This window comes from Paramisgurnus dabryanus, chromosome 21, assembly GCF_030506205.2.
Source record: "Paramisgurnus dabryanus chromosome 21, PD_genome_1.1, whole genome shotgun sequence".
Lineage (NCBI taxonomy): Eukaryota > Metazoa > Chordata > Actinopteri > Cypriniformes > Cobitidae > Paramisgurnus > Paramisgurnus dabryanus.
Genome location: NC_133357.1, coordinates 32453469 through 32466854, shown reverse-complemented (window position 1 = coordinate 32466854; position 13386 = coordinate 32453469). Strand labels below are relative to the sequence as shown.

At 36.9% G+C, this 13386-nt stretch overlaps 1 protein-coding gene across 1 annotated transcript; it reads right to left on the bottom strand.

Moving 5' to 3' along the window:
* Window positions 1–2353: 2353 nt before the first annotated feature.
* Window positions 2354–12414, bottom strand: smim29 (small integral membrane protein 29). Its single transcript, XM_065282590.2, has 5 exons — window positions 12221–12414; window positions 9307–9516; window positions 9011–9036; window positions 8082–8187; window positions 2354–4964 (listed from the first exon to the last, which is right to left on the bottom strand). The coding sequence occupies exons 2-5, from the start codon at window positions 9424–9426 to the stop codon at window positions 4896–4898; spliced, it is 321 nt and encodes a 106-aa protein (XP_065138662.1). The 5' UTR covers window positions 9427–9516; window positions 12221–12414; the 3' UTR covers window positions 2354–4895.
* Window positions 12415–13386: the final 972 nt, after the last annotated feature.

Here is a 13386-nt window from a genome sequence, read left to right as displayed (position 1 = left end):
TTATTTAATTTTTTTATTTGATCTATAACATCAATTACTGTCCAGGGACAACAGATGTAAATTAGGTTTGTGTCCAATTATATATTGTGCATTATCCCTGTCAAATAAACGTAAATAATACAAAAAATTACAATTCAATCCTTTATTTTTCATATTTAAAAACTTTGTGTGCTGCTGCCCATCCATGCGTGTAAAAAGCAAATGCGTATTGTCGTCACGTTTATAGGCACATATTACTAAGGCGCTCTTTAAATAACAATAACAATATTCAATGGTCAATGGCGTAGTCTATTTTAGGTGCCTCAAAATAGAAATGCCACAACAAAAAGTTGTTCTTAAAAGAGAATTTCACCCGTAGATACATTAATCTTTATTGAAAGTATGTCATATTTGTAAAAACGGCTATTTCCTATCACACTAATATTACATTCCCTCTCTGTTTGTCCGCTATGCAATGAGACACACATGCACGCGTTATCCTGCCTGGACCAATGAGAGTTCAGATAACAACGCAAGTGATCTACCCCTCCCTCACAGAGACAGCAGCGGAGTTTAGCAGGATGTGGAGACACTATCAAAGTTTGCTGCAGTATAATTAATAAGACGTGCATTCGCCTGTTTGATGATGTGTTGTGCGTACATGCCGACGTAAGTGTGTCATGTTTAAATACATGTGTGTTAAGAGTTTTAATCATGTGTAAACGCGCCAGTGATGTTAATTTGTTCACGTGCATGATGTAACGTTAAGTGTATACGTTTATGTTTATTCATACGGTTATTCATATGTTTAATAACTAATGTTATCGTGAGAAGTATATTTAGACGTTTGTTGTATTTTATTTAGTTTATTAAGTTAATTGTTTGCAATGCTCCGGCGCAACTAGTGTAGACAGAGCAGCCTCGCGCCAGCAGCACGAGAACCTTAACAAGGTGTCAGGTTTCAGATGCGAGTCGGCTCTATAATATGGAACCTATATGACGCTGTTATTCAGTCAAGGTTTAAGTCTTAAAACAGTATTTTATAGTTCACTGTGGTAGTATTCTTACTGTATTTATTTTTGCAATATATTATTATGTCTGTACTTATGTGTATACTTTTATCTTTGTTTATAGAAAACCACACATATACACTCATCTTTAGAAATCAGTTGAGTGGTAACAATAAAAGGGTTATTCCTTCGCCTAGTCTCTAATCGGACATCCTTTGGTGGGCCAGTGTCTGGAACCTTCAATTGATTTATGTGGTGAAAACTACCATACATAAGTTTCTTCAATATTTGTAGTCGAAATGTAACACACATTTAGAATTTGGTGCCTATTTGACCGAGAAAAGGGGTGTTTGTAGTCTCACCCCCTCAACAAAGATATTGGACTTCCTCCTTTCAATGATGCAAAATGATGATTTTTACATTATTGAAAGAAGGAAGTGCAACACTGAACTCTGTATTTCTCCTGTCTCAGCGGCAACTGAGGAAATGATGCACGACCATTCAAAAGCATGACTGGGGTTCTAACTATACAAAGCTTAATGCAAATGGGTGAAGTGTCCCTTTAACATAACCTCATTTTCAGACCAGAACCCCATGGGCAAAAATGCATTTGCTATTTAAACAATGTGAAAGTGATGACTGCACTGGGCTGAAACTAGCAATAAACACTTGCGTTGCACTGTTCTCAATGTTATTAGTACATGTATTGTTAGTCGTCTTCCATTCTAAGGACCACAATGGAAATAAGCCTATGGGCTTTTTTGTGTTTTTATCCTTTTGAACTTTTCAATAAGTATACTTCTGGTATAAAGTGCCGGGTGTATGAAAGGACCCAAAGAGTACACACTCTTTTAAGTCTAGACAACTGTTATATTTGACATTTAAATGTGTGTATCCTATTGTGGAGGCAAACAGTAATAAGGCATAGGGATTAAACCAACCCATTGCAATCACATTGTACCAACATTTTCGTCCAGTAAACATTCCTTTGTAATCTTTCATCGAAATTATGAAAGAAATAATTTGCTACACAGTTGAATTGATATTCATTTTTTCTGGCATAACCTCAGTTGGACATAATGCTACTTAATTGAACTATTTTACAGTACAGTTGTAACTATTAGTAATGGAGTGCTATTACAATATAGTTTTTAACACAATAATTCAATTCTGTTAAAGAGTAACTAAACCCTAAACCAGTGTTTCTCAAACTTTTTCAGCCCAAGGACCACTTTATCTTCTAATTTTTTTCTGAGGACCACCTAACAGAATCCTACTCTAACATGCCCCCAAAAAACAACCATATATGAAGGATAAGCAAAATTTAAGTTTAATATGCAACTGTTTCAAGTAAAAAACTAATTTTTTAAACACAAATGCTATGCTATTTTCAGAAATTATTATACAGTATGAATTTTATTTCATTAGAAAAAGTAAATGTGAAATGAGTTGCAGCTTAATATGATCAATAAACTGCACATGTGAAAAAAAACTACAATTAAACATACTATTACAGCCTAGGTCCCACTTAATGTCATTCCAAAGAGCCATTAGTTTAAAACTGAGGTGGTGGGTATATGAAGTCTATGGTTGTAACTATGGTAACAATAAAATGCTGAAAAAAAATGTACCCCTTAATGTTCAAAATCACTGAAATTACAGGGATTTTACACATGAAACAAAAACTAGTATATAACAAAACTAATAGATCTGTGGATTTTAGCTGCTTTCAGTTGACGCTTGATCTTTTCTTTTGCGTTCTCCTTGGTTTAGCCACCGATCCATTTTTACGTTATTAAAACAGAATGGCAAGAACTGATATCACAGTTTTGCAAGTGCATTAAAATCTACTTAAATAAGTGACGATTGTATAAACACTTGCCTAGTTTAGGTCATCTTTTGGCGGACCACTGGGGGGGTTTGGCGGACCACTAGTGGTCCGCGGACCACACTTTAAGAATTACTGCCCTAAACCAACTTTTTTTAGTTAATAATCTGTAAGAATGAGGCTTTATTAGTGCTGTTCATCAGGGGCGGAGTGGGACCCAAAAATCTACCGGGAAATTTCATAGACCACCAGCCCACTGTTGTCAAAAATAAAATAAAATAAAATGGTTTGCTGAAAATAAGCAAATGCTGAAATCTAAAATTACAATAAAATGACTGCAAAACAACATGAAATACCAAGTGTAATAATTATTATTTAAAAGATCTTAAAGTCAACAGTTCCCTAGTTTTTGGTAAGCTAAAGCTTACTTTGGTTGCAAAGCAGTTGCTTATAAATTTATTAAGCCTGTTTGGAGAGAGATATTTTATGTGACAGAATGTGATAACGAAAATATAACGAGGCTTAAACTAACTTACGTGTTCTGAGCAGGTGTTGTCAGTGAACAGGCTGTAAACTGTTGGCTAAGTTACAGACACTCGTGAAAAACTGATGCTGATTATCTGGGAAACATTCTCTAACAGCAGTCAAGTTGTCATTGTTTGTGTCAAAGTTGTGCATTTGTTGTAGCATTAAAACAGGAGATCAGACTTACTCTGTGCTGCTCAAAGTGATGCTCCGAGCCTCGGAGCTCCATTCCTCTGTGGGTGTGCGAGGCTATGCTTTTTTATTGGTTGCTGCGTTAAATCTTACCCAGATACAACAGTCCTATTTTCTGATTGGCTGTTGTGTAGCCTCTTTCTTTATTTTTTGATTGGCTGATAGAACTCCAGGGGAGATGGGCTTGATAGAGAGAGCGGTGCGGCCAGATACATTTTGAGCGCTGAAGCATATTAAATATATGATAAATAGGTATTAGTGTGGCCAGAGTGCATGACTAAAGACTGAAAGCAAGGCTATTATCAGACCAGCCCTCGCAGCCTTAAAACACTACCGGGCCCACCGGGAAAAGTCCTGACTCTCCCGATTGCCACTCCGCCACTGCTGTTCATTGATTTTAGTAACTTTTTTGACATTTGGATATAAAGTGTTTCAATACTACAATATATGGTGTAAAAACGTCTGAGTGCTGCCCTCTTCAGGTTGAACGGTGGCTACTGCAGTTGAATTTTCCTATTGGATGTTGGGTCCAAAAAAATGCCTCATGACGTAAGCAGGTTAAAGCTCACCACGCCCTTGTTACGATCTTACCACACAGTTGATACGAGCTTAGTTCGTCCCCTCTATCTCCGTTGGGATCTGCCCACTTTTCTTGCATTTTTCAAATATTGCCAGTGGGTGGAGTCAGGCTCTGACCATGGGTTTAGTTACGCTTTAAGGTAAAGATTGCTTACTTTTTATATCCAATTAATTCTCAACAGTAACAGTCTTTTATTCAGGGGAAAGATAATTGACAATAGATCATTTACAAATAGAATGTTCTAAACATACTTACCTATGTTAATTATCTAACACCAAGTATATATTTTCTTTTTCCCTAATCATTCCTGCCAATATGTCTGGGTTATGCTTATCCAGTGACATCCAAAAAGGAAATAAATCTTTTAAGAAATAAATAATGCTCCAACCATCCCCTTCCGGGAAAAAATAAGTCTAGGCTTAAAACTAAGTTAAATTCATTTGCAGAATAGTGGAAGATTAAAATCCTTTATGAGTCTTCGGGAACTGATTGTTGTTCAGAGAGCCAAGTTCGTTAACTTACATTTAACCACTTTTGCAAAAGAGACCTGATACCAGGTATCCTAACATCAGCGTCCTGATGATTTCTGAAATGCTTTTCTCATCCCTTTAAACTGCTTTAAAAGTCAGTGGTTTATTGCTTAAAATGCTCCATCTTCTGAATCTGCAAAGCCATGAATTAATATGTGCAAGATCTGGTTCTTGACAAGGCTCAAGAGCAGGACCACAAAAACATGCACAAAGAAAAATCTGCTACTGAAAAATGATACAGTGAACCATTTTCATGCTTCTTGATCCTTTGAGAGCAATGGCTGCCGCTGTTGATAAGACCTCATCCAGCCCTGTACCACCTGGAAATACAAAAAAATACAAAAAATTTGTGTGCCATCTTTATTCTGCTGATTTTTTGTTCTTATAGATTTTGAATATATATATATATATATATATATATATATATATATATATATATATATATATATATATATAGCAGGCACATTATTATGCAGTTTTAAAACTCAAGAGTGTTGAGCTACGCAACATAGAAATGGGCTTTTAGGAAATAGTTTTACCATAAAGCCATAAAACCATCTATTTCCACAATCAGGGCAATAATGAAGATAATCACAAGATAAGGGCAATAATGTTTTAATCGAATGGAAATGTTGCAAATCTGCCTGAAAGAGGACGTGTATCTATATCATCTTAATGCTCAGCAAGGAGAATAATTTGAGTGGACAAAGACCCTCCAAGGATCACAGATGGAGAACTTCGGAAATCAGTTGAATCTTGTGGTCAGAAAGCTTTAAAAAAAATTCACTTGCCATGAATTCACTTGCCATGAATGCCATAAATGTCTGTCAACATCAGACATTATAAGAGAAGACTCTGAGTGGTTATCCTTGCAAATAGAGGTGGCAAAGGGGATATAATGAAGGGATACCAACAATTGTGTCCAGTGTCTATTAGAGAAAATTATTTATTACATAATGATATTTCCCCTCCTCTTTTAAAGGGACACAAGGCAGCATTTTTATGTTAATAAATCATCTTCGTAAGTCGGTATATGGTTAAATGACTCATTACCGGACGTATGAAGACTCTCTCGCCCGCCCCTACCGTCTGTAGGAAGAATACCCCACTTGCAGGTTCGATGTAACCGACCCGGTGTCCTTCAGTCTTGCAAAGTCTCAGATATCGTGAGGAGCAGGATCACTTTACGGCAAACAACACAGAGGCAGGCGAGCTAAACATGGCTAGCGATTGTTGCAAATGGCAGAGCCGGGGAAGAAGCATCGAAAACCATTGATGAAAGGGAAACATAACTGGATTGGAAATAAGCTGATAAACTTGGTTCTGAGGGGGGAGGGACAACAGTCCGTTTCTACGACAGTGTGTTTGAAGCATTTACTTTCAGACACTAGGGGGAGCTCGTAGAGAAATATTACGCAGACTTGCCTGGTTTCCCTTTAACTCTTTCACCACCATTGACGAGATATCTCGTCAATTAAGAGAAAACGCTTCCCTGCCAATGACGAGATTTTCGGTCTTTCCGCAATACCGCTATTATCCACCACAACTTTTTAAACCCGGAAGTATTGCCCTATGGCAAGCGGCTGCATGTCCGTGTCTGTTTTAAAGATTGCTCTGAATGGGATCTCTATGAAAAGTCCGTCACAAAGATGGAATTATCTCTGCTTTTTGCTCAAAATGTTTGCTCATTTTCTAGAAGGCATTAAACTTTTGTGAAAATCATGAAAAAACGCTGGCGCTGGCTGGCAACTTTTTTTAAAAACGCTGGCGGTGAAAGGGTTAAAGGTAGGGTAACACATTTTGAAAAATGCTAACGGTAGCCGCCTAGCAATGAAATCCCGATCCCACCCTCAAGTCAAATCGCCATCCAAAGTCACGCCTCTTTCAAAACACATGAACACACACAGATCAGACGGCCACTCACATCTCATGTCTCATTCAGCAGTGAGAAAACTTTGCAGTACAAAGTCGAATAACACTTCCAAAATAACCAAACAACTGGTTTAGATCAGAATTAGTTTAAGCACACGTAGTAACTGTATCGTTACGCTAATCCGTAAACAAACACAAATTTCATAAGCAACACAATGTTTCATCTAAGTAGAATATCTGAATCCATCTCAGTACAAACATATTGCGTACCTACCTTACCAAAATAAACAGTGCAACGACCTTTTCAGATCCTTTGCCTCCTGCAGCTGTTTCATCTCGTGGTAAAGCAGTAAAGTTACCGATGTTAATTTGGGTTTTTGCTCTTGCTGATCCAGGCAGTTTTTGCTGTTGTTGTTATAAAAGTTGTCTTTCATTGTGTGCCTCCTGTGTAGGTTGTCAATTCAGCAGAAAAGTTTGCTGTTCTCACTGTTTACAGACAGGAGGTGAGCGCACGTGAAGGCGCCGATGACGTATGGTGTCTGCGTGGACTCGCTGCGCGGTGGGCATTCAAATTACGCTTACGTATGAGGGACAAAAATGGAAACGTCCGTTCAGACCGAAATCTATGATTTGTTGAACATTTTTTGGTCCTACGCCTTTCACAGATGACATAAATTTCTACAAATACATTTAAACAACTTGACACAGTGATTGCTATCAGGATGTGAGGAGACTTTTAACCAGCATAACAAAAAATGTTTCAGGATCAAATCTGTTACCCTACCTTTAATTGTTTAACTTCAATGAAACATATTTTGTGATTTTTTTTATTAAAGCTTAACTCTTTCGCAAACTTAAATACAATCCGCAACTTATACAACCCGGAAGTAGTGCCTCACGTGAAAGCGAAAGAACTTGTGTATGTTTTAAAGATCGATCTGAGGTTTATCAAAAGTCCTTCACAAAAGTGGAATTATCTCAGCTTTTTGCTCAAAATTGGGTGTTTTTGAAGAAACCTACCCATATTTAAGAGGTGATAAAAACAGAACTAATGAAGGTAGGATGAAACGGGTTTTTTTTGTTTTGTTTTTAAACAGAGGGTCTGTTCTTTCATTTGATATATTGTTTGTTTATATATTTAAAGAAGAACATTTTCTGGAAGGCATTAAACTTTTGTGAAAATCATAAAAAATGCTGCCGCTGGCTGGCAACTTTTTTTAAAAATGCTGGCGGGAAAGAGTTAAAAGATGAAACATTGTAGTTTTTTTATTGTAGATTATTTACCAAGGGTGTCAACATTTTTGGCCATGACTTAAATAAAGGCCTTGTCCTGGATTCATTTAAAACCTGTCTAGGAAACTGCCCCCAAAAATACCTATAAATGTGTCACAATCTCAATTAGTTTACACCCACTTCCACTTGAGGGAACGTAAAACACTTGCTCTGATACAATAATCATAACAAAATCCTCTGAAGTATTGATGCGCAATGATTTTTAAATCTAGTATGTTATGTTTAAGATTTGAGAGAAGAAAATCTGTCAAGATCTTTGGTTATGTGTGTACCTTTGTGTCTTCCTCCTTCCAAAGAATCTCCTGTTCCGCCTCATTTAGCTCTTCAGCTGGGTCATAAGTGTAAACTGGAAGCAACTGATGCCGTAGTCTGTCAATCCTAAATGTTAAGACAACAAATGCAGAACAAAAGGTCTTTGATTAATTACAAAAACAACCCCAGTTTCCACATATTTAGACACATGATCTGCAATGGAGAAGTAGTTTGTTGCATTTGTGTAATAAATAAATGGTGAACACATTGGAATTATCAAAAATGAACACACAAGGTTTTAGAACATTACAGTGTGATACCTTTTACCATTTGGTCTTAAGGATACTTTAGACAAATTGAAATGTTTACCGTGTCTGTGGGGTACGTGACTTGTGCCAGGGCTAGCATAGCTAATAATAGCTTACATCAATTTTTACTAGCAGTGATTTTAAACGAATTTCTCCAAAAAGCATGCCAAACTTTATCTGTCAAGTAGAAACTTCGCGACTGAGGCATCAGTGGGAAGCCCAACCTGTGCTTTAAGCGCACGTCAGCGTGTGAAATATTCTCCCCGAAACACTCTTGTCTTGTTTCTTTCTTCAGAGGCCTTTCTCTCCTTGTCATTCAATTTCTCACTTTTTTTTTGCCACCCTCAGACATAAAAAAACAGGGTGAGAACGCGAGCTTTAATGAATGGCTGAAACCATAGCCCACCACACATATACACCTGAAAGTGCGCATGCGCAGAAAGCGAAAACTACCTAGGGACCAGCACGTATGACGGCCTTATGTAAACATATCACCAGAATGATTGACCACTTGGAGGACCAATAGTCTTGATAATCCACCTGGAAAAAGATATTCTTCCACTATACCTTTAAGTACAGAATTTCCACTGTTTAGTAAATCCCTATCTTTCAAAGAGTGCTGCAGTGTTTGTCTTTTTTACCTTCGTTTCCTTCTTATGTACATCACCTGTAAAACAGAAGATAGCCTACATTAGTTTGCATAACTACTTTGTAGCTGATTTTGTCAAGGTAATGTGAATCTAATAAAATCGCGCATGTACAATAGTAAGACAAATCCACAACAGAAATTGTTTTTCTGTCTGGCCTGGGTTTACACAATCAATGCGTCATGCGACTTCACATTCTTTCCCTTGCACTAGCACAGAGTCACACTGTTATAAATGAAAAGTGCTAAATCATCTATGAAATCATGGTTATTTGCCTATATGGCACCTACCACTGCAGCAACTATCCCAATCAATGTGATGAGGAAGAATGGGACCAGCACATAGGTGACAGCAACATCTCCGTTGATTGTCTGAGGGGGCTGCGTGGTGATGTTCATAGTGTAATTCATTCAGAGGTTGACTGTGCTCCTATCATCTGTTTACTGCTCATCTTCTGCATGCATGTGACTCCCACATGGTCTCTCTGCCCCCACTAATGACTGTGAAGAGAAGGCTGTTATTTATAATAGCACACATACACCAATGCACATTACAATGGTAGATTACAAAAGATTGCAATAACTGAATGTTTATATTACATTAAATATATAGTAAAGTTTTCAGTTGATGCAGATAGCAGAGAGAGACGAATGTTGTGCCTATATATGCATGTGTGTATATATGCTCTGATGTGTAAAAGGTGATAAATGATCAAAAAGAATTTATAAAACGGGCAGTTCTGGTTCTACATTCTGATTGGTTGAAACGGGTTCTAAGCCGTGATAAAATACACCGGTAACCTCACGGTTCAGACCACATCACATAAGTATCACTGCGCCACTGTTGCTGTGTACTGATTTATGAAAATAAACACCACAGTCTTTAATCATATTTTTTATTTGTCTACAATTCCACAATTAATGGCGATTTCCAGATACATGTCAATAAATATTGTTGAGTCATCTCGTCGATAAAGAGAAAGCGTTGTCTGAGGAGTTTCTAACTCAAGTTCATACGTCCGCTATCCACTGGGGGGCGATCTTACCCAACTTAAACACTGAGGCATTCACTCAACACTGAAAACACAGCGTGTAAGTTTTGATGGCTTTGAATCTGATCTCTTACATAAGTTCTTCACAAAAATGGAATTATCTCCACTTTTAGAGGCTGTTTACACTTGGCATTAACATGCGTTTTCGTCGATCGGATCACAAGTGGATGACGTTAATGCCAGGTGTAAACGGTGTTTAAAACGCTTTGAACGCGTCCACTTTCGACCACTTTCAACCACATCCAGAGGTAGTCGAAACCACTTTCGATCGGATCGCTTTGGAGCTGCGGAACGCAATATGGTTGAATGTGTTCCAACAGCCACACGCGACCGCCTTCTCTCTGCCCATTTGTCTAATCTGAGGTATTAAACACAAATTTTACGTTTTTTTTTTTTACTTCTGGCATGAACATACGGTGAATAGCGCTATTTTTAGCCTTTCATTGATAAAACTTCTGCGGGTGTTCTCCGTAGTTTCATTTTGAAAGCGTGAAAGTAGCGCGATCCTATTTCATCAATTGCGCTGAAAATTCAGAGAAAGCTCTAACATATACACGTACAAAACTCTGTGCAGCATGTTTACTTGCTAAACAAGCAGTGGACTCCGACATACGGTAATATTGGTTTGCGTCCATATAAACTCATAATTACTCCCACTCGCGTTTGAATGACAGCAGAGAGACTCGCCCACCGTCTCACGGACCGTCCCCTCACAGTATTCAGGAGTCAGGACAGAAGTGGTCGAAAGTGGACAAAAGAAACGGATTTAAATACCAGGTGTAAACGTAATGTGTCTCTCTCGTCCACTTGTGATCCGATCGATGAAAACACATCTTAATACCAAGTGTAAACAGCCCCTTTGCTAAAAAAATTGAGAGGTGATAAGAGAACAAATGAAGGTAGGATGAAACTTTTTTGTTTGTTTGTTTTTGTTTGAAAGCAGATGGTCTGTTCTTTCATTTGATATTTTATGTTTATTTAAAGAAGATAATTTTTCTGCAAGGCATTAAACTAAAACTGGGTGGCAACTTAAAAAAAAAAAACGCTGACGGGGAAAGAGTTAAGCATGCTTCCAAGCATATTTGATCATCACTTCAACAGTTGCACAATATCAATGTTAATGTATAAATTACATGAATATTGGTTTATAAAATAAACACCACAGTCTCAAATCATATTTTCATTGTGTCTTTGCTGCGTCTGTGTTGGTTGGGAACTGCTCTGTTTCAGTCACACTTGATTCTGAGGAACTACTTTGTTTGGCGGAAGAGTAATATTTGTACTAATATAATTACAACTTATTTGTGTTTTATTTTATAAAATCCCGCTAACGTTATGCATATGAAGTAACCGTTTTATAAACGCAATAAACCCTCGCGTAGCAGTGGGGTTACAGTGCATTTTATAACAGCTAAGGGGGCTTCGCGTCGTGCCTAACAACACCCCTTAGCTGTTATAAAATGCACTGGTAACCCACTGCTTCTTGGGGTTTATTGCTTTAGTAAAACATGCATGTCAGTTATATAATTTTCAGTTTTTAAATACATTTAAAACAAAATTAAACGGATATGTAAAATGTTTTTTTTCTGTTGTGAACTTTATAATACCGTACTATAATTTCATACTTATTTTACATTTTTACACAATCACGCATTTCAGCTCAAATGTTTTGATGTTTGATGAAGTTTTTGACACAATGACATTATTCACAACAATTAATTTATTTTATAAACAGTTATAATTTGCTAATTTCTCAGTATAATGATTAAATTACAACGTGTTAGCAATTTTTTATAACTCATTAATGCTTAATGTAGCCTACATGTTATCTTTCTTTTATAGTATTACTGCAACATTTTTCATGATACCCGTCATATTGCATGCAAATTGGTTCAATCAAAAACTGTACTGTTTTAAGAGGCTATCGATTGAGTCGAAACAATCTTACGTATGACTCAGGTTTATAATTGCAGGCATGATTTAAACGGAGGTCTTTTAGACAGCTCCGATTAAATATTTACAACGAAAATATTACAAATTACAATGTTATTACTGCTTTACAAATGACTGTACAAGCGAATGCACATAACCAGCATTGATAACATGTAATTTATCTTATCATGGTATATAAACTGTGTTGACTGCTGACTCACGTGAAAGAAACATGACCAGCCAAACACCACAATCGACAAATTACACCATCAAAATTCACTCCAAACAGATGAATATCACCAACTGTAAGACGCCGCCAGCTATTAAAATCAAGTTCTCAATTAATCTGACATCCACAGTCAGCGTTCACGGATAAACAATACTGAAATGAAATCGAAACGATGACGGTGGAGCTTAAGGGAGGAGTCAAAATATTTGCACGGAGCAGTATTGATCAGCAGATGTCGCCACTACATTAACAAAAGGTACAACGAGAATAAAACGAGTCTACTCTTTCGATTTTCCTACAACACAAACACAAACATCATTCAAAATACCACATTATTTGTCACTACTATAAATGGCAAAAACAATATTGCAGAACAGAATATTGCATGATATGGTTGGAGACGGAATAAAAAACAGAAATTAAGTGGTGACCCTGCTTGTGAAAAGTCTATTTTTGTGATTTACTGTTTTCAGCATATCATCCTACATAATGTAAAAAAAAAAACATTCCATGAAGATATAACATTGGCAAGAAATTGTTGTGAAATTACAGTTTTTGCCTATTGCTTACACACTTTTTGCAGAATTTGGCTATTTATATAACTGTACACACGAGCCAATTAGACATAGCACTTGAAGATTAACAACTCACATCCACGCCAACATGAAACAATCAAAACTTAACACTCCTTTCTTAAAATGAAATTCTTGCAACAACAAAACTGTACACACAAGCACCATTTAATTTTCTTTTTCATATCACCAGCAACACACTGATAGGCTTTAAATCGGAGATGCTCACAAGCAGTGGTTAAATTGGCTTTTGTAGGGAGGGGGAGCCCTTATTTACAGTAAACAGTCATCATTCAAAATCGCGCCGTAAAATTACTTAATGTGTTTTACACCAAAGGAGCTCTTTTTCCAGTATTAATGTGTAAGGTAAGGTTGAGTAGTTATTCCTTTAAAATGTGATCAGATGTTGTGCAGTTATATTAAACCTTTACAATGTGATCAGACATTACCTGCCATGCAGTTATATTAAACATTTACTATGTGATCAAGATGTTGTGCAGTTATATTAAACATTTACAGTGTGATCAGATGTTACCTGTCATGCATTTATATTAAACCTTTACAATGTGATCAGATATTACCTGCC

What these genes read in the sequence shown, in the direction of transcription:
- smim29 (XM_065282590.2), bottom strand. Translation starts at nt 9,426, where the DNA reads ATGAATTACACTATGAACATCACCACGCAGCCCCCTCAGACAATCAAC. An exon ending in TACATAAGAAGGAAACGAAG is followed by an intron (nt 8,188 to 9,010) that starts GTAAAAAAGACA and finishes CTTAACATTTAG; the next exon opens with GATTGACAGACTACGGCATC. An exon ending in GGAAGGAGGAAGACACAAAG is followed by an intron (nt 4,965 to 8,081) that starts GTACACACATAA and finishes TTGTATTTCCAG; the next exon opens with GTGGTACAGGGCTGGATGAG.